Source organism: Physeter macrocephalus, chromosome 4, assembly GCF_002837175.3.
Source record: "Physeter macrocephalus isolate SW-GA chromosome 4, ASM283717v5, whole genome shotgun sequence".
NCBI lineage: Eukaryota > Metazoa > Chordata > Mammalia > Artiodactyla > Physeteridae > Physeter > Physeter macrocephalus.
In genome coordinates, this window is record NC_041217.1 from 35,613,305 (window position 1) to 35,636,270 (window position 22,966).

The window sequence follows — 22,966 nt, forward strand, 5'->3', positions numbered from 1 at the left end:
GCCACTATGGAGAACAGCATGGAGGTTCCTTAAAAAACTAAAAATAGAACTAGCATATGACCCAGCAATCCCACTACTGGGCATACACCCAGAGAAAACGATAATTCAAAAAGATACATGCACCCCAATGTTTACTGCAGCACTATTTACAATAGCCAGAACATGGAAGCAACCTAAATGTCTATTGACAGAGGAATGGATAAAGAAGATGTGGTACATCTATACAATGGGATATTACTCAGCCATAAAAAGGAACGAAATTGTGTCATTTGCTGAGACATAGATGGACCTAGAGACTGTCACACAGAGTGAAATAAGTCAGAAGGAGAAAAACAAATATCGTCTACTAATGCATATATGTGGAATCTAGAAAAATCGTAAAGATGATCTTACTTGCAAAGCAGAAATAGAGACACAGATGTAGAGAACAAACATATGGATACCAAGAGGGAAAGGGGGTGGGTGAGATGAATTGGGAGACTGGGACTGACATGTATAAAATAGGTAACTAATGAGAAGCTACTGTATAGCACAGGGAACTCTACTCAGTGCTCTGTGGTGACCTAAATGGGAAGGAAATCCAAAAAAGAGGGGATATATGTATATGTATGGCTGATTCACTTTGCTGTACAGCAGAAACTGACACAGTAGTGCAAAGCAACTATATTCCACTTTAAAAATAAAGAAATAAAAGCCACTTGCTAATAATAGAGACTAAAGTATGATTCTTAGAGGAGCACATATTTCAATTATGTCTGAGCAATAATTTACCTCTCTTAAAAATAAAAGTAATAGTACAAATATCAAACTAAATTAATTCAATCCATTAATATAAAGATAGGCTGTTTTTGAGATACAGGGATTTTAGAAATTAAAGATGGAAAATACAAGGGTCTAAAATAAGCCCATCATTGCTGTAAGTCATGAGGAAGGGTGATCATTCTTAGGAAACTGTGGCATTGTACTCTTGAATGAGAAATTATGTAAGTATGTATGTCCCTAATTAGTCAATTATGAGTTAAAAATAAAGCAAATCCTGATGTGCTCCTATTTAATTACCCTGAGATGCATGCTTATTGAATACCAGGTTATAAAATATTCCTAATAGAGCTGTTTTAAGCATGGTGATACTTATCAGGGAATAATGTTATATGGAACTTAGTAAGAATTTTAAAATGATTAGGTTTATCTGAACATGTTGATAAATCAATTTCCCCTATGTTCTAGGTTCTATGAACACTATCAAATAAGTAAAACAACAGTATCTATTCTCAAAGTGTTGAAAATCTAGAAGGAAGACATAAAATAAGTTCGAGAACAAGAAAACACATGACTAGCTGCAAAAATCAGCACTGGAGGCAATAACTCAGAAATATTATGTACTGTATTCACCTAATCACCCATCCATCCATTCAACATTTGTACAGCAATAACCAGTACTAGATAATTGGTATACAAAGATAGATAAGATCAACTAATTTAAAGTATATTCGAAATAATCTAATAAATTTTCATATTTTATTTAGACTGTAAATGAAATCAGAGATTTAAATAGAGTCAAATTATGATTGGGATGAACTTTTTTTTTTCGTTTTTTTGCGGTACTCGGGGCCTCTCACTGTTGCGGCCTCTCCCTTTGCGGAGCACAGGCTCCGGACGCGCAGGCTCAGCGGCCATGGCTCACGGCCCTAGCCGCTCCGCGGCATGTGGGATCTTCCCGGACCGGTGCACGAACCCGTGTCTCCTGCATCGGCAGGCGGACTCTCAACCACTGCACCACCAAGGAAGCCCTGGGATGAACATTTTGGTATAATATAAATGAAGGCAAATCCCTGATGATATTGTCCATCTCTTTTACTTTAACATTCATTCTATTATTCTTGGTATTTCTTCACTAACACAAACTTCCATCATGCTCCTCCTTTTCAGAATCTTTTCACTATGCCTTCTGGCCCTCCTGATCGATGATAAACTCATCCAGAGCTTGAGTTTCTTCCCTGAACCCTCAACACCTTGCTTTACTTGAATTCCAATTCTTCCCTGAGGATATATCACCCTCTGTAGACTTTTCATCCTAGTTATTCTCTCATACCCAAAGTGTCTCAGAGTCAAGAAGCAAAGTTCTCTGCTGCTTTGTCAAACACTGCTTCCCTAAAATTGTGGAAAAGAATAACTAATTTCCATTAAGGCTCATGTTATCCTGTCTTCATAGATATTCTCTCCTAGACATTTCCTCTTCATTCCGTGAACATTTTTTTTTTCATTTCTTGAGAACAACGATCCTTGATTCTATCTTTTCTCACATTTCAAGTGCTGCCACCATCTTTTGTGACTTCAATCAATGTCTATGTGGATAACCTATCCAAGAACCTGGCCTCTCTTGACCAACTTATCCATCTCCAGTGTCTTTACCTTTTATTCCATCTCAGCTGCCCACTCCCACCATCATACTCTGAACCCTTCTCATCACATCACATTAACTGAAAACATTCTCCTCTCTAACCACAGCCCCTTATCTTTCCATAATTCCTGCTCAACTACTACCCTCACATCTGTTCCTTGATATCCTTGGAACTTTCAGTCCACTAACCTTTCTACTTTCCCCTGCCCATTAGTCCCCTTCTAGCTTCACTTCTCTTTTTACTCCACTTAGATTTCATGGTCTGCAATTAAAATAAATGGCTTGAAAATACTCGTAACATTTTTGCCTCTCTGTTCATCCCAGACCTCAATTAATAGCTATCTTCAATTAGCTCTCCTATATCTTACACTCCATATTTTACCATTTGCATATGTATTTAAGCATGCCCAAATCTCCACTAACCTCAAAAACATCTTTCCTGAATGCCCTCTCTCTCTATTTTCACAGGCAAACTTGGTGGAAGAGTTGTCTACATGATTGCCACTCTAGTTTGGATTCTGACCCCTCTACCCCACCCAAACAGGTCTCTCTAAGGCTACCCATTACTTGCATATCCTAAACTCAATGGACAGTTTTCAGCACTCAAGATTATTGGTTCCATCTGGAGCATTTGACAAAGTTGAGTATTCCTTCCTTCAAAACCTCATTCTTGGATTTCGTGATATTTTACTATCTGTTTCTTCCTACTCTACCCCACCTTTCTCCAATCTTTACATCTAGGAGTTCCTGAGGATCTTCTCTTCTCACCCAAGACAGTCCCACCCACTCCCATGTCTATTTCCTATAACTCTTATGTGTTCACACAGAAATGAAATATGGAGCCAGAGTTAATGAACTATAGACATCTAGGCACATATTAAGTACCCTCTATCACTAAAACTTAAGTTTCAACACATTTTCTGTAGGTCAGAAGTCCAAATGAGCTCAGGTGGATGTTCCACTTAGGGTCTCACAAGACTGAATAAAAGTTTCAGCTGGGCTGGGATATTATCTGGAGGCTCTGATGAAGAAATCTACTTCCAAGCTCATTCAAGCTGTTAGCCGAATTCAGTGCTTTGCAGTTGTAGGACTGAAGTCCCAATTTTCTAGCTAGACAGACTACTTTGCATAGATTATACTAATTAAGTACTGTCTGTACAGGAAGGGTTCTATGTTTATGAGAGAAAGAATAAAGTTTCATTATTAATAAATCATAATGACTACATATAATATTATTAATAAATTGAATAAGAAATAAAACTTGAGGGAGGAAAAGGCGAGAGGCTATTCCAGATAACTGTAATAGAGAGATTACTATACGGTACCAAAAATGCAAGTGAAGAAAGTAATTGGGGTTATACACTAGGAAAGAATGCCATACGAACAAGTTGAGTGTATGAGAAAAGTTCAAATTATGAGAGGGATATACCATGGTAGGAAGGGTAACTGACAACATTCTAACTATTGAGTATAACTTAAGAACTGACTAAAGCAAGTAAATACTAAACCATATGGCTATTTCAACATTTACCAGTCAGGGTTCTTATTTGAAATCATTGGAAGCTAACTGTCTAAGTGGAACAGCAATTTATTAAAGGGACTGGTATGACTAGAGAACCAGGTTTATGGCTAATAAGCTTCTCAAGAAAAAAACCTAAAACCATACTGCAGAACTGACCTTGTGAGGAAATCTGCTACTGCTCCTGCTGGACACTTCTATGCCAAGGTCTTTTCTTTCCTGTAATTATTATTTATTATTGTTCAGCACCAATACAATTTCTGTACCAGCAAATCTATTTTAGAATTACTAATGACTCTGTATCAGATTCCTTCAACCTGATGAGAACATAATTTGAGTGCAGCATCTGATTCTCTGTTCAGTCTGTGCTGAGGTTTCCTAGAGATGAATATGAGTGGAGCATCTAGGTAACATGGCTCATGCCCTGGCTACCAGTGAAACAAGCGAAGTGAATTATACAGCTTAACTTAGGGAGGTGGGACTAGTTGGGACTTCCTCAGACATTAGAAGGTTGATGAAAAAAGTATGAAGGAGTGAGAAAACATAATAAATGCCCACAACAAAATGTCATATGCTAAGCATACAAAACTCACCTAAAATCCATTAACTTTTCTCCCAATATATATTTGTAGAATCAGAGAATATAGTGCTGGGTAGAACCTTAGAGATCATTTGTTTTAATTCTCTCATTTTACAAACAAGAAACCTGATGCCCAAAATGATTAGATAATTTATCCAAATTGACACAACTAGTTAGTAGAAAGAACTCATGCTTTTCAACCCTTCATATATTTTCCACTGTTCACTGATCAAACTATATGCTTATCTTAATGTTAAACTTAAATTTTACCCTCAAGGAAACTCAGGGCTTAGTTCTCAGAAAGTCAGTTTGGTGATACTGGTCATTTTTCTCTCAATGTATTGATTTGATCAGTTTCTGAAAAACTAGCTATAAAACTAAATTCTATATGCAGAATTCTAATTTTCTATTATTGCCCATGAAAATGAACTGTGATTAAGCTTCGAATATGTTTTAACCATAGTCTGTAAATTTTTTAACTGGATAAAAACTTTCCCTTGCCAAAAGGCTAATATTCTTGCAAGAAGAAGTAACTATTCAAAAGCTATAAGAATAAATGTTTAATTATGAAAGTACCTCTCACTCATATATTATTACATCTTACAAAATTAGAGCTAAAATCACCTAAGTAATCCACAATCACATGATTTCTCTATACAGTTAATATCAACACCTAAGCAAAGAGAACATTAACACTAGAGCACAGACAGAACATATATATTCTTTTAGTATTTTATTTTTATGACAAGACAGCTGATAGACAGAATTATGAGTCTTAACCTCACAACTGTCATACACTAGTTGTTTTTGGCACAGAAGCCAAAAACAATCAATGAGATTTTGAGAAGGTGGAGAAAAAAAGAAGGCCAAGACAGAGCAACAATTCAACACAGGCACTAACTTTGAGAAGCATGGCAATGCAGAGAAAAAATTCTCTAAGAGCAGAAGATAAATAGTTTTGTTCAGATTTAAATGTTATGTCTTAGAAGCTATCTATTTAGCACTTTTTTCTTTTTCTGAACACTCCACAGAAATTTATTGTATTGGTTGTCAGACATATAGAAATACAGAATCAAACATAAGCCAACACATGGTCCATCGACAGATGAATGGATAAAGAAGATGTGGCACATATATACAATGGAATATTACTCAGCCATAAAAAGAAACGAAATTGAGTTATTTGTAGTGAGATGGATGGACCTAGAGTCTGTCATACAGAGTGAAGTAAATCAGAAAGAGCAAAACAAATACTGTATGCTAACACATATATATGGAATCTAAAAAAATAAAATAAAATAAATGGTTCTGAAGAATCTAGGGGCAGGACAGGAATAAAGACGCAGACGCAGAGAATGGACTTGAGGACAGAGGGAGGGGGAAGGGTAACCTGGGACGAAGTGAGAGAGTGGCATGGACATATATGCACTGCCAAATGTAAAACAGATAGCTAGTGGGAAGCAGCCGCATAGCACAGGGAGATCAGCTCGGTGCTTTGTGACCACCTAGAGGGGTGGGATAGGGAGATGCAAGAGGGAGGGGATAAGGGGGTATATGTATGTATATGTATAGCTGATTCACTTTGTTATAAAGCAGAAACTAACACACCATTATTGAAAAGCAATTATACTCCAATAAAGATGTTAAAAAAAAAAACGAAAAAAAAAAACCATAAGCCAACACATGTGATGTAGGTGTGGATAGAAATCATTTAGTTTGACCAGAGGAAAAAAAACATATTATTTTGTATGCCTTCATTTTCTTTGTGAAAAGAAGATAATTAATACAGAATTGGGAACAGATAACTTAAACCAAATAAAGAAACAAAATACATACCTCTTGATGATACAGTCATTCTCTTCTAATATAAATCAGGTATTTCTATATACAAGGATGCATTTTCCACAGATTAACTAGTGATCACTCAAACCAAATAATGAGAAAGTTTAAAAATCATAGCAAGAATTATAGAATATTCAATTTTATTAAAAGTTATCTTCTTCCCTCTGAAATAGTGCTTGCACTTTTTTTTGCCTCTCCTCTGATAAACTGCTGATATCATTTAAAAAAGACATTTCCCCCAAACAGTAATTCTAAAATGTAAAATTAAAACAAGTTATCAATTTACCCAATAAAGGATAAATATTATATTAAAAACCCATAGGGGTATACTATATTATCACCTTTTGGTTTTTAAAGATTCTGAAATCATCTAGCTAAAATGGTATGGTTCTACTGGGAATGAAGGTCCTATAAAATCAAATGCTGCCTGGTATAAATTCAGTGAGACTCTAACTTTGCACTTATGCTTAACATATTTAAAGGCTTAAAAACAACTCTAAAATATGATACCTTTATTTTAATATATGTCTATTCCAAATCTGTATATTTATGTGTAAAAATGCTTCTTATTCAATTATGAGAGGCATAAATATAATTCAAAATTTATATTTCCAGAATATCACAGATTTTCTTATAATCTAAATAACTATGTGGCATAGTGTATCTCCCTGGTTTAAATAAACAGTGCAACTCTCCTTCGATTTGCAATGCCTTGCAGGACTTTAGTTAAAAATATGGAGAGAGAGATGACAGACAGACAGTGAGGGAGAGACACTTGAGTGTGATCAGTACCTGGAGGAAAAAAGAGAAAAGGGAGAATAGCTCATAGTACTAAATGGAAGTATTCTCTCAGAAACACTGCAAAATCTTCGTTAAAAAAAAAAAAAAAGTGGAAAGTATAACAAGGGCAGAGTTTTTTTTGAACCTTTAAAAATAATTTCACAGGAGTTCTGTAAGGATAATCAGTTATGACCTAGGCAGCAGCACAAATTCTATAAAAGCAAATAATTTCTGCAGTATATCAAATAAGATATGGGCTAGATAGCTGTTAAAGTATCACCTAGTTTTAACCTGGAAAGAAAACAATAAATTCTATAAGGAGTTCAGATGATGTCATAAGCAATCATGTAATAAATGTTTAACAAAGGAATAAATATGTAAGACATCAGGCCAGACTCTGTGAAGATAAAATAAAACACATAAAATAAATCACACATAATCTTCAAGGGCAACTTTTATAGATGACAGAAAGTTATACCTACCTATTTAGGACTTAGAAATTTTGTAGGTATGATTACTATGTAAAAAATAGGCTGAGAAAGTTGTTGGGTTGACCATAGATTTTTAAAATTGTGTATGTTATATACCATGACATAAACTGTATTTGGGCTATTTGATCAGATACTCACAGAATGATTGTAAGAAGGTTCCAATATCACAGGTAATGACATTTTCCCTTGAAGATTCAATTTTGTTAAATAAAAAATCTTTTCCCCCACAATCTTTTCTTTTTTCATGCGATGTATACCATACAGTCTGAACCGAACTGCATAGTTTCCAATCATCTCAGATTCAACATGATTAAATTTGAATGTTTCTGTGAAGACAGGGCATGGTCCTCTTTGGATGCTGGTTTTTGCTCTCTGTTTCTTTATAGGTAGAAGAACAAGGTGTACTTGCCATGAGTTGCCACCTGTCCTGTTATATGTTGGGATATCTGTGACAGCTGTCACTGTTACCAGAAGCTTCTGTTCTTGTGAGTCATAGTCAAAAGTCACATCCAGTGTGCCATATTTAGCTTCTGGCTCAGGATCAAAAGGTTTAGGAAGCTGTGAAGATGATCCTTGAGCTGACATATCCTAAGAAAAGCAAATTTAAATGTTTCCATTTTTAACTCTATTATTTAATCTAGCATGTAAATAAGTACCTGATATCTCTTTAGAAGAACGATATGAAAACTGTTTTGATTTGCTATCATAAAGAAAGTAATAATAATTAACAGCCAACTACAATCAAAAGCTGCTCTATGCAGACAAAGTAATGTAAGTGGTAAGTTAAACTCAAAAACTTATCATAATAAAGACACAGAATTTAATATTTACCATCACAATTTTGAGAAAGTTAGATATACGTTTTTATCATGAGAAACGAAAATATATACTTCCATGTGTATTTCTGCTCCTTTTGTAAAAAAAATTACTAAATTTTTAATATTATAAACAAAACAACTGACAGCTCAATATTAGGCTGGAGAGAAAGAGAACGTAAATGTAAGTATAATGCTACTGAAAAATTTGGTACCATTTTCAGATTTGTTTCAAATGCCCCCATCTGTAATAGAATGTTAACACATTTAGGCTTGAAAATCAATGGAAATGTGAAATATGAAAGTATAAATACAAAGGCCTCAAAATACTTGCAGCCAAATATTTATTTTCCATAACACACACACACACAACTTCAATTTTTAACCAGAATTTAAAACTACGTATTATTTTCTAATACTAATTACTGTTGAAAATGGCAGAATACATATTCCAAAAGTTCAAGAAAGTATGAAACTATATATTTTAATTGTAAGATTAAAAGAAACTGTATCTCTTTAGCCTGGAATTGTCTAAAGTTCCTGCTAGTCTAACTATCTGGAATGTAATAGGAGTTTCAGCTAGTGACTAATAGTGCCAAATTCAGGTCTCTGACTTTTCAGCTATACCACTTCACCCCTTCAAATATTTTAATAAATATTAAGTGTTTTTCATTTTAAAATATGGGCCAATTTTATAATTTTCTGAATTTTTCTGAACTTGTATTTAATGTGTACTGTAGTAGGCACTACGACTAACTCTTAGTCTTCCCTTTTCGCATGTCTCAAAAAAATTACCTGGGTTTTAGCCAGAAACACATTGTCTGGCAAGAGACTTTACTTTGAAGTCTTCCTTACAACTGATATAGCCATGAAACTCTGCTCTAGCCAAAGGGAGAGAAACAGAGTTCTGTATGAAACATCCAGATCAGGTCTGTAGAAAAAATTACGTGCTCTTCACTCTCTATCTCTCACTCTTGCCACAAGCAGATACACAGATAGGATGTGTGGGTCAGCTTGGACCATGTGGATTAGAACAACACCCTAGGGGACAGAAGAATGACTAAAAAGCAGGAACTGGGCCCCTGGATGATGTTGTAGAGCAAAGTCACCTACTCACCCAAGAGTATTGTTAAATGAAAGACAAACATTCTTCTGTGGTTTTGTATCTGTATTTGCCATTGTACTTGTCTCCTTGTTATAGCAGCTTAACATGTACCTAACTATTGCACCTACTATGTGCCAGGACATATTTTGGGCGGGGGATGCAGCAGAGAAGCAAAAAGACACAAGTCTTTGACCTCATAGATCTTACATGTCTACCTATGATGACTCAATTTTGTACGGTGTATGGAAGAAAAGATGACAAGTGAAGAAGAATACTTTAGGAGTAGGAACAAACTCTCATAGAATAATTCAGTTTTTTATGCAATATGATTAGATCAGGGTAAAAATATTCTTACGCTGTTAAACTGACAGTTTAGAACAAAATGTTTTAATGCATGCCACTTCAGAATTGCTAATGAAATGATTAATTACATTAATTTATTTTTCAATTAAATATTTTCTAAAATAGTGTCATGACAGCTAAGATTTTCAAGGCAATAAAGATTTTTATATGGTCTCAGGTAACTATTTCTGAATTTTGTTTCTCTTGGTGCCTCCTCCCTTTTTTTTTTTTTCCTGGGCATTCCTTGTGAAACTGTGGGTTAAAAGGGTGGGACTTTTACCAATAAAAGCTACTATTTGTATTTTACAAACAGGTAATTAGAAAATAATCCCTCTTTTCAAGGTTCTGAGTCAAAGTTTTCAATAATCTTTAGCCAGCAGCAACAAGTCATCAATACAGTTAATGAACTCCTTGCCGGGGAATCCTTCTGAACCCTCCTCACTCCTCTCCCAGTTCAACTGTGTAGGAAGATAGGCTCTAAAATAGCTGGATCCTGGATTAAACCAATAGGAAGGTAAGAATTTTCTATTTGATAAATATTATCTATTAAAGGAATGGTAGGAAGCAAAGTAAACTTGAAAAAACACAAGAATGAGTTTTACACTAACATAGGCTATCAGCACCTAAATATTTATGTGACATGCATTTGCTGTAGTTTAAACATATTGTTTTGCTGTAGAAGACACAAAAACAAGCAGGATGGAAGAGACTCAATAAGAAGTGTTAACACAGCAAGCTTCTGAAATATGGGCAAAACTCACAGGTTCTGTTAACTAGAGATAATAAGTAAGGAAGTAACTTGAGAGACACAGGCAGAATTCAGAAGATGTGGTAAATATATATAATAACTAAGTTAATAACTTGTAAGATATGTCAAAGACAGAATAAACAGAAAATAAGATAGAACAAATGACTATTACCTATGGAAAGGGATGGAAAGGCCAAGCTATGATCATGTCACCTCTGGGCTGACAGCTCTGTCACCCACGTGTTCTATTTAAGAAATGCAGATAAAATCTATGTCTATTTAGTAGACTAACTGCAAGTTTCACTTGTGGCCAGGAGTACTTGCCCCTGCATCTCTCCCATAAAACAAGTATGTGTTTTTGGACCCTGGCACCCTTGTTCAAATCTCAACTTTTGTCCTTGTTACCGTGCCATAATTAGGGAATTCTGATGGAGCAGAAAGAGTAAGACTGAACATAAGGACATTATATAAACCAGGATTCACACGGTGTTTGTTTTCTTGCCACTGTACCTAAGGGAATCCTATCCTAAGTGTGTTCTCCTACCTTATCTTGCTCCTCTTACTTCTTGCTTTATATTTGAAATAGCTTAAAACACACATACACACATGCATGCACACACACACACAAGTGTAACCTGAGCATCTTAATTTGGTCTGTGAGTCCTCTGGGATAGCTTGCCTGGTGGTGTACTTGGAGGATACCAATACTTCAAAGTAATTTCGCACACAGTGATTCAGGTCAAGAAGGGCAATAGAGCATAGTTGTTAAGACCACTGTTTTTGCAGTCAGGCAGACCTGGCTTTGAATTACAGTTCTACTGTTTAAGAGCTACTTATACCTGGGCAACCTGCTTAATCCTCTGAGTCTTAATGTTTTCATTTCTAAAATAGAAATAACAACTTTCTGAAGATGAAGTTGTTAGAGTTAAATGAGCTATGTAAAGCTTATAGAAAAATTCTTGGCACAATGGGTGATAGCTATTATTGTTGTTGTTAATTCCACAATCCAGGTTTCACTGTTTATGTGTTGGATATCTATATAGTTTGCAAATCTATAAAATAGTTATCTCAAATTTGCTCAGGTACAAAACATGGAGAAATATTCTTTGTGGAAAATGATGAAATACTGCTATGTTAAATTTATAATACCAATGCAGAATTTCCTTCTAAGTTACATAAGTTAGATACTATATAATAATATTAGAACTAGTAGAAGAGTAGTAACAGATAAAAAGTGTTCCTAGAAATTATATAAGAAAAACTTTAAGGAAATTCTATTCAGAGCTGTACTTTCATTATTTAATTTTGGCAGTAGATAAAAATTCACCTAGTAAGAACAGTGACACACTGCAGTATCATGAAATGTTGTCTGGGACAAAAGTTGTAAAAATTTGCCATCTAGAAAAAAAGGAAACCTAAAAGTAAATACTGCCTAATGAAAACCTCTGGATTACCTTTATAGTTTTTATCATCATTGAAAGATTAAAACAAATCCTTTTTAGAATATGGAAAGACTTCAAAAGTATAACACACCTATTTTTGTTGTTGTTTTCACATTTTTTGCTCCCCAAAAAGGAGATAACTTAAAACACAACCAACCAACCACTCTGAATGCATGATGCCATGAATTCAAATTTCATTAGTAAAGCTGAGCATCACTTATCCCTTCCATATTCCATGGTATGGAAATGCAGACATTATTCTGAAAGGCTTGTAAAACATTAAAGGGCCACCTTCCAATAGTAAAAATATCCAAATAAAATAATTTAAAAAATAAACACAAACATAAATAGGAACCTTAAGATAAAAGAAATGGGTAATTCCAGAATGTTTTATGTAAAATGTTAAACAAAATTTGTTTTAAACCCCTACTGAGGTTGAAACCTGAGGCAAGATACTTTTCAATATCTTGCATATTGCTCTCATTTTTATCTACCTGTCCTCTTTTGAAAGGGAGTTGAAGGATGGCTGGGACAGCCCTGAAAAATCTGCTGGATAAAAATAGAAACTGGTACCATAAGCCATAAAGGACAAGATAGTGATAAAACCTTCTGACCAAGAGGATAAGCACAGGATTATTATCTTCCAAATAACATTCATTTAAAAAATTCTATGTGCTTTTACTTACTTCAGGGCTCAGGACTGCAGTGCTGTCACTTGGAACATCTTCTTCATATCCTTTATTATGATAACTTTCTATTTCATGACCTGTGCTTCCTTCACTTGGACACTTGTTATATGAGCATCTTGGACTGTTGCTGCAGTGGGAAAATTCACATTTACTGTCCCCAATTTCTGAGGGTGTACATGATAGATGGGGAGAACCACTGTCATCCTGATATGGTGGTGGCTGCAATTCATCCAGTGGGGGTGTTCTTCTCATTCTCTGAATGCAGTTTCCTGATAATGATTAAGAATCTGGTCACTGTTTCCAATTAGCCTCGACATGCAGTACAGTCCACAATAATTGTAATAACTTTAAAAAACTGGATTAAAATTTTGTGGCAAAGTAACTACTAGATTTACTAATGAGTTTTCTTCTTCCCTAGTTCAGATGCAGAAATCAAATAATGTGGTTTCCCATTCCTCTCCTCCTGCATAATAAGATCAGGAAAAATAAAAGTTATATAACAAGAGAGACCCTGTTTTATACTATAAAAATGGGAGAGCAATAAATACTAGTGAAATTGATGATTTATTTAGGTCTTTCTTTCAATACAATCCTAGAGCATACAAACTTCATTTATTCCCTTATGATCCGTGATCTCTCTAGCCACAATAGTAAAAGTATGGTAGGTAAAACAAATATAAACCTCATTTATTGTCTTCAATTACTGAGATGAACTTAAACTACCATTCACCTTAGCAGAGTCGGAAACTATTTTTCCACATCTATCCTAGATCCAGAATCCTGGAATGGGTGCCCTCTGAACGGAGGCCTAATTCCCCCATCCCCAGCAAAGCCTGAAGTCTGCATTCCACCCCGTCTCCATTATAAAGAGGCCACACCCTGCTCCACCACACCCTGAATCTGTATTCCTTCTAAAGTATGGCTCCACTTTGTCCACAGCACGCATCTCCACCTCCAGCAGTTAATTTGAAACTACATTTTCTTTCTCTCTTAAATTATGCTTTTAACTTTTACCTTACTGATTTATCTAAATAACTGAGAATAAACATGTCTGTGAACAGGACAGAGGTGGGGACAGGAGGGTATGTAAGGAAACAGAGTTCAGTATACAACTTAGGAATAGTAGGTCTGTGTAGATAAATCCTGGACACAATAACAGATATTAAATTTAAACACTGCTCATTTTTTCCTTTAATGGACTGTGACTCTCCTTTCTCAAAAAGGACTCTGAAAAAAGGTAGTTTGTATTGTAATTCTTATAATTGAGTTCAGTTCAAATGTTCAATAGGTCTTCTGTTCTTCCTTAGAAAAACTTTACATAAGAACTATAAAACTCACTGAAAAATTACCACAATGTCTGGTTCAAATGAAAAATATTGAACTTAGTACAGATTTACATATTTGCTCAGAAGCCCTAATTTTGTAAAAAGAAATTAAATGTCTCACCTACTGAGTCTAACATACCCACTTTAGAAAACATAAGCACAAAGTAGAAAAGTTAATGACTTAATAGAGTTGAAGCTAAATTTGAGAAGATAGATTAAATAGATGGATTGCAAATAGTAGCTAATAAAACACAATAAACCAGATTTCAGAACAGGGCTTCCAGGAAAGCTTTTGTTTTCCTGACAAAAGCAGGCAGACTCAACTGGCATGCCCCTTTTGTCCACTGGCCTTTCCCCCTCCTCCTGCTTGGAGGTGCTGCACTCATCTTGTAACCATGAAGTAACAAGCATGAGAATGAAAAGTAAGAATAATGAAGAAGCATCTGAAAAATCACTAAGTAGCTACCTCCAAACTTCCTGATGCCTGAGACAAATAAATCCCTCTTTGTTAACAAAAACAGGGACTTCCCTGGCAGTCCAGTGGTTAAGACTCTGCACTTCCACTGCAGGGGGCATGGATTCGATCCCTGGTCTGGGAACTAAGATCCCACATGCCTCGCAGCATGGCCAAAAAACAAAAAACACAACAAAACCTGATATTTGAATTTTCTGTTGTTTCTAAATATATCCTCTACTGACAGTTTTTAAATCACTAAAACGACATCTTCTCTCCCTTTAAAATGTATATTTAATCAGCCATTGAATTATAAGTTAAATTATAATATCTAAATATTTACTGTACCATGAAGTCAATCAAAAAATTCCCAATGTAGTGGTTCTAAGAATCAGCATGCCATCTTTTCCTTTACCTTAATTTTTTCAAAGAGAGATGAGCTTTCCAAGAAGTCTCTCAGCATATTACCCCACAGATCTCACTGGACAGAACTGGGTCACATGTCTATTTCTAAACCCATCTGTGGTAGGGGGAATGTGATTACCATAAATGGTTTAGATTAATCAGAAGCCATCAAATTGAAGCTGAGGATGGGATCCATTTCACTGTTCATATCTATACAGAAAAGAGTAGATGCCACTCACCAAGAAAGAGAGAAGACTCAAATTAGAAATGAAAGAAGAGAAATTACAATTGATATCACATATAAAAAGGATCATAAGAGATTAGTATGAAAAAATTATATACCAACAAATTGGACAACCTGGAAGAAATGGATAAATTCCAAGAAACATACAATCTACCAAGACTGAATCATGAAGAAATAGAAAATCTGAACAAACCAATTACTAGTAAGGATATTGAATCAGTTATCAACTTCCCAACAAATAAAAGTCCAGGATCAGATGGCCTCTCTGGTGAATTCTATCAAACACTTAAGGAAGAATTAATACCAGTCCTTCTCATACTCTTATAAAACACAGGCAAGGAGGGAACACTGGCAAACTCGTTTTACTGGGCCAGCATTACCCAAAGCCAGACAAGGACACTACAAAAAAAGAAAATTACAGACCAATATTCCTGATGAACACAGACGCAAAAGTCCTCAACAAAATATTAACAAACTGAATTCAAGAATATATTAGGAGCGGCTTCCCTGGTGGCGCAGTGGTTGAGAGTCCGCCTGCCGATGCAGGGGATACGGGTTCGTGCCCCGGTCTGGGAAGATCTCACATGCTGCGGAGCGGCTGGGCCCATGAGCCATGGCCGCTGAGCCTGTGCGTCCAGAGCCTGTGCTCCACAAAGGGAGAGACCACAACAGTGAGAGGCCCGCGTACCGCAAAAAAAAAAAATATATATATATATTAGGAGGATCATACATCATAATCAAGTAGGAGTTATTCCAGGGGATGGTTCAACATATGGAAACCAAACAATGTAATACAAAACATTAACAAAATGAAATATAAAAATAATATGATCATTTCAATAGATACAGAAAAAGCATTTGGCAAAATTCAACATCCATTCATGATAAAAACCCTCAACAAACTGGGTACAGAGGGAACATAAACATAATAAAATCCATATATGAAAAGCCCACAGCTAACATCATACTCAACAGTGAAAAGCTAAAAGCTTTTCCTCTAAGACTGGGAACAAGACAAGGATGCTAACTCTCACTGCTTTTATTCAACATGGTCCTGGAAGTCCTAGCTAAAGCAATTAGGCAAGAAAAAAAAAAGACATCCAAATTGGAAAGGAAGAAGTAAAACTGTCTCTATTTGCAGATGACATAATATTATATATAGAAAACCATCAGGAGTCCACCAAAAAACTGTTAGAGCTAATAAACATAATCAGTAAAGTTAGTGGATATAAAATCAATATAAAAAACTCAGCTGTGTTTTTATCAACTAACAATGAATTATCATAAAAAGAAATTAAGGGAAAAAAATCCCATTTACAATTGCATTAAAAAGAATAAAATATCAAGGAATAAATTTAACCAAGGAGGTGAAAAGACCTGTACACTAAAAACCATAAGACACTGATGAAAGGAGTTGAAGACACAAATAAAAATGGAAAGATATTCTGTGCTCATGGATTAGAAGAATATTGTTAAAATGTTCATACTACCCAAAGCAATCTACAGATTCAATGCAATCGCTATCAATATTCCAATGGCATTTTTTTCATAGAAATAGAAAAAAAATTCTAAAATTTGTATGGAAACACAGAAGATTCCAAATAGCCAAAGCAATTTTGAAAAAGAAGAAGAAAGCTGGCAGTATCACACATCCTGATTTGAAAGTGTATTACAAAGCTATAGTAATCAAAACAGTATGGTATTGGCAAAAGAGCAGACACATAGATCAAGAGAACAGAATAGAGAGCCCAGAAATAAACCCACACATGTATGGTCAATTAATTTATGACAGAGGAGCCAAGAATATACAATGGGGAGAGGACAGTCTCTTCAATATATGGTGGTGGGAAAAGTGAACGGCCACATGCAAAATAATGAAATTGAACTACTGTCTGACATCATATACATAAATCAACTCAAAACATAAGACCTGAAACCATAAAACTCCTAGAAGAAAACATAGTGGGTAAGCTCCTTGACATTGTTCTTAACAATATTAGATCTCACACCAAAAGCAAAGGCAACAAAAGCAAAAATAAACAAGTAGGATTATGTCAAACTAAACAGCTTCTGCACTGCAAACAATCAACAAAATTAAAAGGCGACCTACAGAATGGTGGAAAATATTTGCAAATCATATATCTGATAAGGTGTTAATATCCAAAATACATAAAGAACTCACACAACTCAGTGAAAAAACAATCTGATTAAAAAATGGGTTGAGGGCTTCCCTGATGGCACAGTGGTTGAGAGTCCGCCTGCCGATGCAGGGGACACGGGTTCATGCCCTGGTCTGGGAAGATCCCACATGCCGCGGAGCGGCTGGGCCCGTGAGCCATGGCCGCTGAGCCTGCGCATCCGGAGCCTGGGCTCTGCAACGAGAGAGGCCACAACAGAGAGAGGCCCGCGTACCGAAAAAAAAGGTTGAGAGGGCTTCCCTGGCGGCGCAGTGGTTAAGAATCCACCTGCCAATGCAGGGGACACAGGTTCAAGCCCTGGTCCAGGAAGATCCCACATGCCACGGAGCAACTAAGCCTGTGTGCCACAACTACTGAGCCTGCGTTCTAGAGCTCGGGAGCTACAACTACTGAGCCCAAGTGCTGCAACTACTGAAGCCCCCATGCCTAGAGCTTGTGCTCTGCAACGAGAAGCCACCACAATGAGGCGCCTGCGCACTGCAACGAAGAGTAGCCCCCGCTCGCCACAACTAGAGAAAGCCTGCATGCGGCAACGAAGACCCAACACAGCCAAAAATTTTTAAAAATAAATAAATAAAATAAATAAATTTTTTAAAAAAATGGGTTGAGACACTAAAAAATGTCTTTGGTAAAAACTTTCTTTTTCCAAAGAAGATATCCAAATGGCCAATAGGTACATGAAAAGGTGTTCAAACCACTAATCATCAGAGAAATGCAAATCAACCACCATGAGATATCAACTCACACCTGTCAGAATGGTTATTATCAAAAAGACAAGAGATAACAAGTGCTGGCTAGGATGTGGAGAAAAGGGAATCCTTGTGCATTGTTGGTAGGAGTGTGAACTGTTGAAGCTACTATGGAAAACAATATGGAGATTCCTCAAAAAAATTAAAAATAGAACTACCATATGATCCAGCATTTCCACTTCTGGGTATTCATCTGAAGGAAATGAAATCACTATCTTGAAAAGATATATGCACTCCCATATTCACTGAAGTATTATTTATAATAGCTAAGACATGGAAACAACTTAAGTGTCCATCAACGAATGAATGGATAAAGATAATGTGGTATATACACGCAACAGACTATTATTCAGCCATAAAAATGAAGGAAATACTACCATTTGTGACAACAGGGACGGACCTTGAGGACATTGTGCTAAGTGAAATAAGTCAGAAAGAGAAAGATAAATACTGTATGATGTCACATATCTAAAAAAACTGAATTCATAGATTCAGAGAACAGTGGTGGTCGGCAAAAAAAGGCAGGGATGAGGCTGCGGGGGGAAAGGGTGAAGGTGGTCAAAAGGTACAAACTTCCAGTTATAAGATAAATAAGTCCTGGGGATGTAATGTATAGCACAGGGACTACAGTTACTACTACTGTATTGTATATTTTAAATGTGCTGAGAGTAGAATAAAAGTAGATAAAAGTTCTTATCAGAAGAAAAAATTTGTAACTACGTGAAGTGACTGATGTTAACTAAACTTACTGTGATAATCATTTTGCAATATTTACATATATCAAACGATTATGTTGTACACCTTGGAATAATACAAGTTGTATGTCAATTAAACCTCAATAAAACTGGGAAAAGTAAAAAATGACTCAATATTTCCCTTCCAAAATACAATAATGGGAGTATAAAAATACACACACACATTAAATAAAACAAAACAAAAAAGTAGATGCTTAAAGATTCCAGGAAGGAGGAAGATAAAGGATCCTTGCCCTCCTTATACATCAGTCTGGCAGTTGATTTCAGTTTTCATTTTTATTAAAATATCTTCTCTTCTTGTAGCTCTTTTTCCACTTTAATAATCCTTCTCTGGACCTCCTTTTTATGTGGACAGCACGATACAATTTCTGTCTGGTGATTATGTTATACCTTACTTCCTTTGGTTTACTTTTAGTATATCAGGTCCCTGCCTAGTTGCCACCAACTATGGGACTTACACAGCTGAGCTCCAGCCATCTGGCTCTTATTTAGATTTAGTGTAAATGTGCTCCAAAGACCAAGGCACAAGTTACCCCAAAGAAGTTTAGTGATATTTAAAGATGCTAAGTAGGTTCCATGGGTAGACTTCAATATTGTTTCTGGATTTGAGAGAAACAATTTTAAAGCTGTGAATTGGAATATATAAAATATTTTGGAACATATAAATGAGATATATATAATATACATAAACATTGGGATATACAAATTGTATATATGTAGGTTTATATAATTATATATTATTGTATAAATCCTCAAAGCTTTGAAAATAATATTAACACACTTTTCTCTTTCCTTTTCAGTGTACTCTGGCACTCTACTTTTCAAAGTGAAGAACACCAAATGTATGTGGAATCTAAATTTCATAAAAAAGATACAGTTATGAGGATTTCTCCTTTTTTAACTTTTGCAATAATATCTTTTTTCTCTAGTTGATAACTGCTTTATATTGTCTATACAGTGTAATAACTAAGAGTTGGCTTAAAATTAATTGCTATTGCAAACATTTTAAGACATTTGTTTTTATAAAATAACACAAGTTATGTCGGAGTTGTTAAATTACACTGTAAACATCCAGCCTTGGGAAGAAATTTTTTGTGGGACTACCAAACACCAAAATGATGATGATGCCCTACTATTACTTTATCCCTCATTTTACAACCAAATTTCATACCCTATTTTATGGAAATGATATATCCATAAAAGGGTTCATGCATGAATATATTTTAAGCATTTTAGTTTTCCATTTGCATATTGCACGGTACCTACAAAACAAGACAAAGTATCTTCCTACTCTAGAAAAAATCAGGATGCATGCATATCAGGAATATGACCTGTAGTTCTTAACATTATGTTTTAAGACAGTGATTTTCAGAGTTTGGGAACTGCAGCTCTAAAAAGTGGTGAATATTCAACATCTGTAGAATTCACATTTCTTTTCAAATGCCTAGGGAAACTTGCCAAAATTGATCATATACTGGGTAATAAATTAAGGCTCAACACACTTCTCAAAACTGGAAGTGTAAAAAGGATGTTATCTAACCACAATGGAATTAAACTAGAAATCACAATCAAAAATATAACTAAAAAATCTATAGATATCTAGATAAAATAACAAGAAATTAAGATGAACTTCTAAATTGTCCATGGATTAAAAAAGAAATCGCAATAGAAATTAGAAAACATATTGAAAATAATGATATTAAAAATAATACACAGAAATACTTGTGGAAAAGTGAGAGAGTGGTAGTGTATATATGGACATATAAACACTACCAAATGTAAAATAGATAGCTTGTGGGTGTAAAATAGATAGCTAGTGGGAAGCAGTCGCGTAGCACAGGGAGATCAGCTCGGTGCTTTGTGACCACCTAGAAGGGTGCGATAGGGAGGGTGGGAGGGAGGGAGATGCAAGAGGGAAGAGATATGGGGATATATGTATATGTATAACTGATACACTTTGTTATAAAGCAGAAACTAACAAAAAAAAAGAAATACTTGTGGAATGTGGCTAAGAAGGATATTTACAGGCCTAAGTGCATATACCAGGGAGGGCAGGGGAGAGAGGAAGGCTGAAAACAATGATCTAAGTACCCATTTCAAGACGTTAAAAATTTAAAAAACATACAAGTGAAACTCAAACAAAGTAGGAGGAATGAAATAAGGAGCAGAAATCAAAAAGAGAAAACACACATACAATAGAAAGCATCAGCAAACCAGAATAAAATTCACTGAGAACACTAATAAAATTAATAAGCTGCTAGAAGAGACTAGTCAGGAACAAAAGAGAGATGGCATAAATTATTAATGTCAAGAGTAAAAATGAGGACATCATTTCAAATCCTTTAGACATTAAAAAGATAGCAAGCTTTCCCTTTGTTCTTCCCTTTTTGGAAACTTATCAGTCCTAAAGCTCTTCAGTGGGGCAGAGGCAGGCAATGGTCTGCCCTGGTGGTGGCACAAGAAGCCGCAGTGGCCCGGAGCCGTAGGTCAGAGCACAAGTGGGGTGAGGAGGGCCTTCATTCAGGGAGAGGCCAGAAGTGAGGTGTCAGAGCTCAAGGAGGGCAAAGAGGGCATCCATACATGGGGCAGCACCATGCAGCATGATGGAACCCAATCTGGATGAGAAAGGCCCAGCATAGGGAACCAGAGCCTCAGCAGGATAAGAAGGTTCCCTATGGACAGGAAGCCTAGTCTGGAGCAACAGAGCCCAAACAGAGCGAGGAGTGTGTCTACACCGAGGGAAGGGGAGCCAGAGCCTGAGTAGGATCAGAGCCATGGAGGTGGGACTGGTGTGGGCTGTCAAGCCCAGGAAGGCTGAGGAGGGCATCCACACAAACAGGTGGCCTGACACAGGCAAACCAGAACCTAAGCTGGATGGGGAGGGTAGCCACATGTGAGGATAGCCTAGAGTGTGCTGTCTGAGTCCAAGTGGGAAAAGGAAGGCAACTATGTATGGAAAAGTGGAAGTCCTGGAGTATGGGGTCAGAACCCAAGCAGGAAGTCAGAGCTTAGGTAGGATGATGAGGACATTCAATGTCGGGCAAGCTGGCCTGGGCTGTCAGAGTCCATGTTCTGAGGGTTACAAGGACATCCAGAAGTGGAAAAGGCTGTATGTGATACTGGAACCTAAATGGGGTAAGAGGGGGATGTGTGCAGAGTGATGGGGAGTGGCGTGGTGGTGATTAAACAATATATGAATTATGGTTAATGGGAGCCAGGTCTTTCAGTGTTTGAAAAGGGAGTTACAAATATGGAAAGGGAAAACACTAGAATAAACTCTGTGGAGTTGGATTAGAATGAAAAGATATCAGTGCGAACTCAGGTTGTTAGTAATAGGTAGAACTATAGTGTAAATATGCATATAATGTGTGTACACACACACACATTCCTGAGTATCCTAGCTCTATCCACTGAGAGGGCTTAAGAACAACACTTTGATAGCAATGAGCATACCTATTGCCCAGATCTTGGCTTTTCAATCAGTTCTTCACTAAAAGGAACCACGACTCCATGAAGAAATGGCTAATTCCGGGGCTGAGAAAAGGAAAATACAAGACAAGCCTAGACAAGCTTCTTGTGTTGAGAGTTAAGGACACACTCAAAGAATGATGGGGTCGTGTCAAAAGGACAAAGAAACCAGCTTGAAGGGGTTCACACTGACCAAATCCCACTAACAATTTGAGCTTCAAAATAAATAATTATGGTAACTGATTATAAGACATTGAAAAGAAGAGGAAACCATGAATCCATCTAGATATAAATAAATATAAGCTGAAAGAATTTTGAGAAATACGTCATTTATGTAGTTAGAAATACATTCTGACAAAGGACTTAATTATCAAGAGTAACTTCGTAGAGAAGCCTGGTACACGCCTCCTTAATGACGAGATCAAACTGAACATTCTGAGTAACGGGATAAATCAAAATTGTGCATTACCTGATAAGACGCAATGAGAGGAATATGGCAACACTTCCAGCTAGAGATGCATAACCTGAATCTAACTGTGAGGAATATCAGACAAACTCAGATATTCTAAAAAACAAGTGTAATCTCCAAAAGGGAATGACCAAAGAACTGTTCT

The 22,966-nt window shown here is 36.1% G+C and overlaps 1 protein-coding gene across 4 annotated transcripts in view; it reads right to left on the minus strand.

The window, feature by feature from the left end:
- The window catches only part of SYT14 (synaptotagmin 14), a 236,577-nt gene that overhangs the window by 67,866 nt on the left and 145,745 nt on the right, over positions 1-22,966 (minus strand). For all 4 annotated transcript variants that reach the window (XM_028488489.1, XM_024133832.2, XM_028488488.1 and 1 more), the window contains 2 exons: positions 12,752-13,023; positions 7,752-8,201 (listed from right to left, as the gene is read on the minus strand). In XM_028488489.1, coding sequence (XP_028344290.1) covers positions 7,752-8,201; positions 12,752-13,023 — 722 coding nt within the window. The remainder of the gene's footprint in view (positions 1-7,751; positions 8,202-12,751; positions 13,024-22,966) is intronic.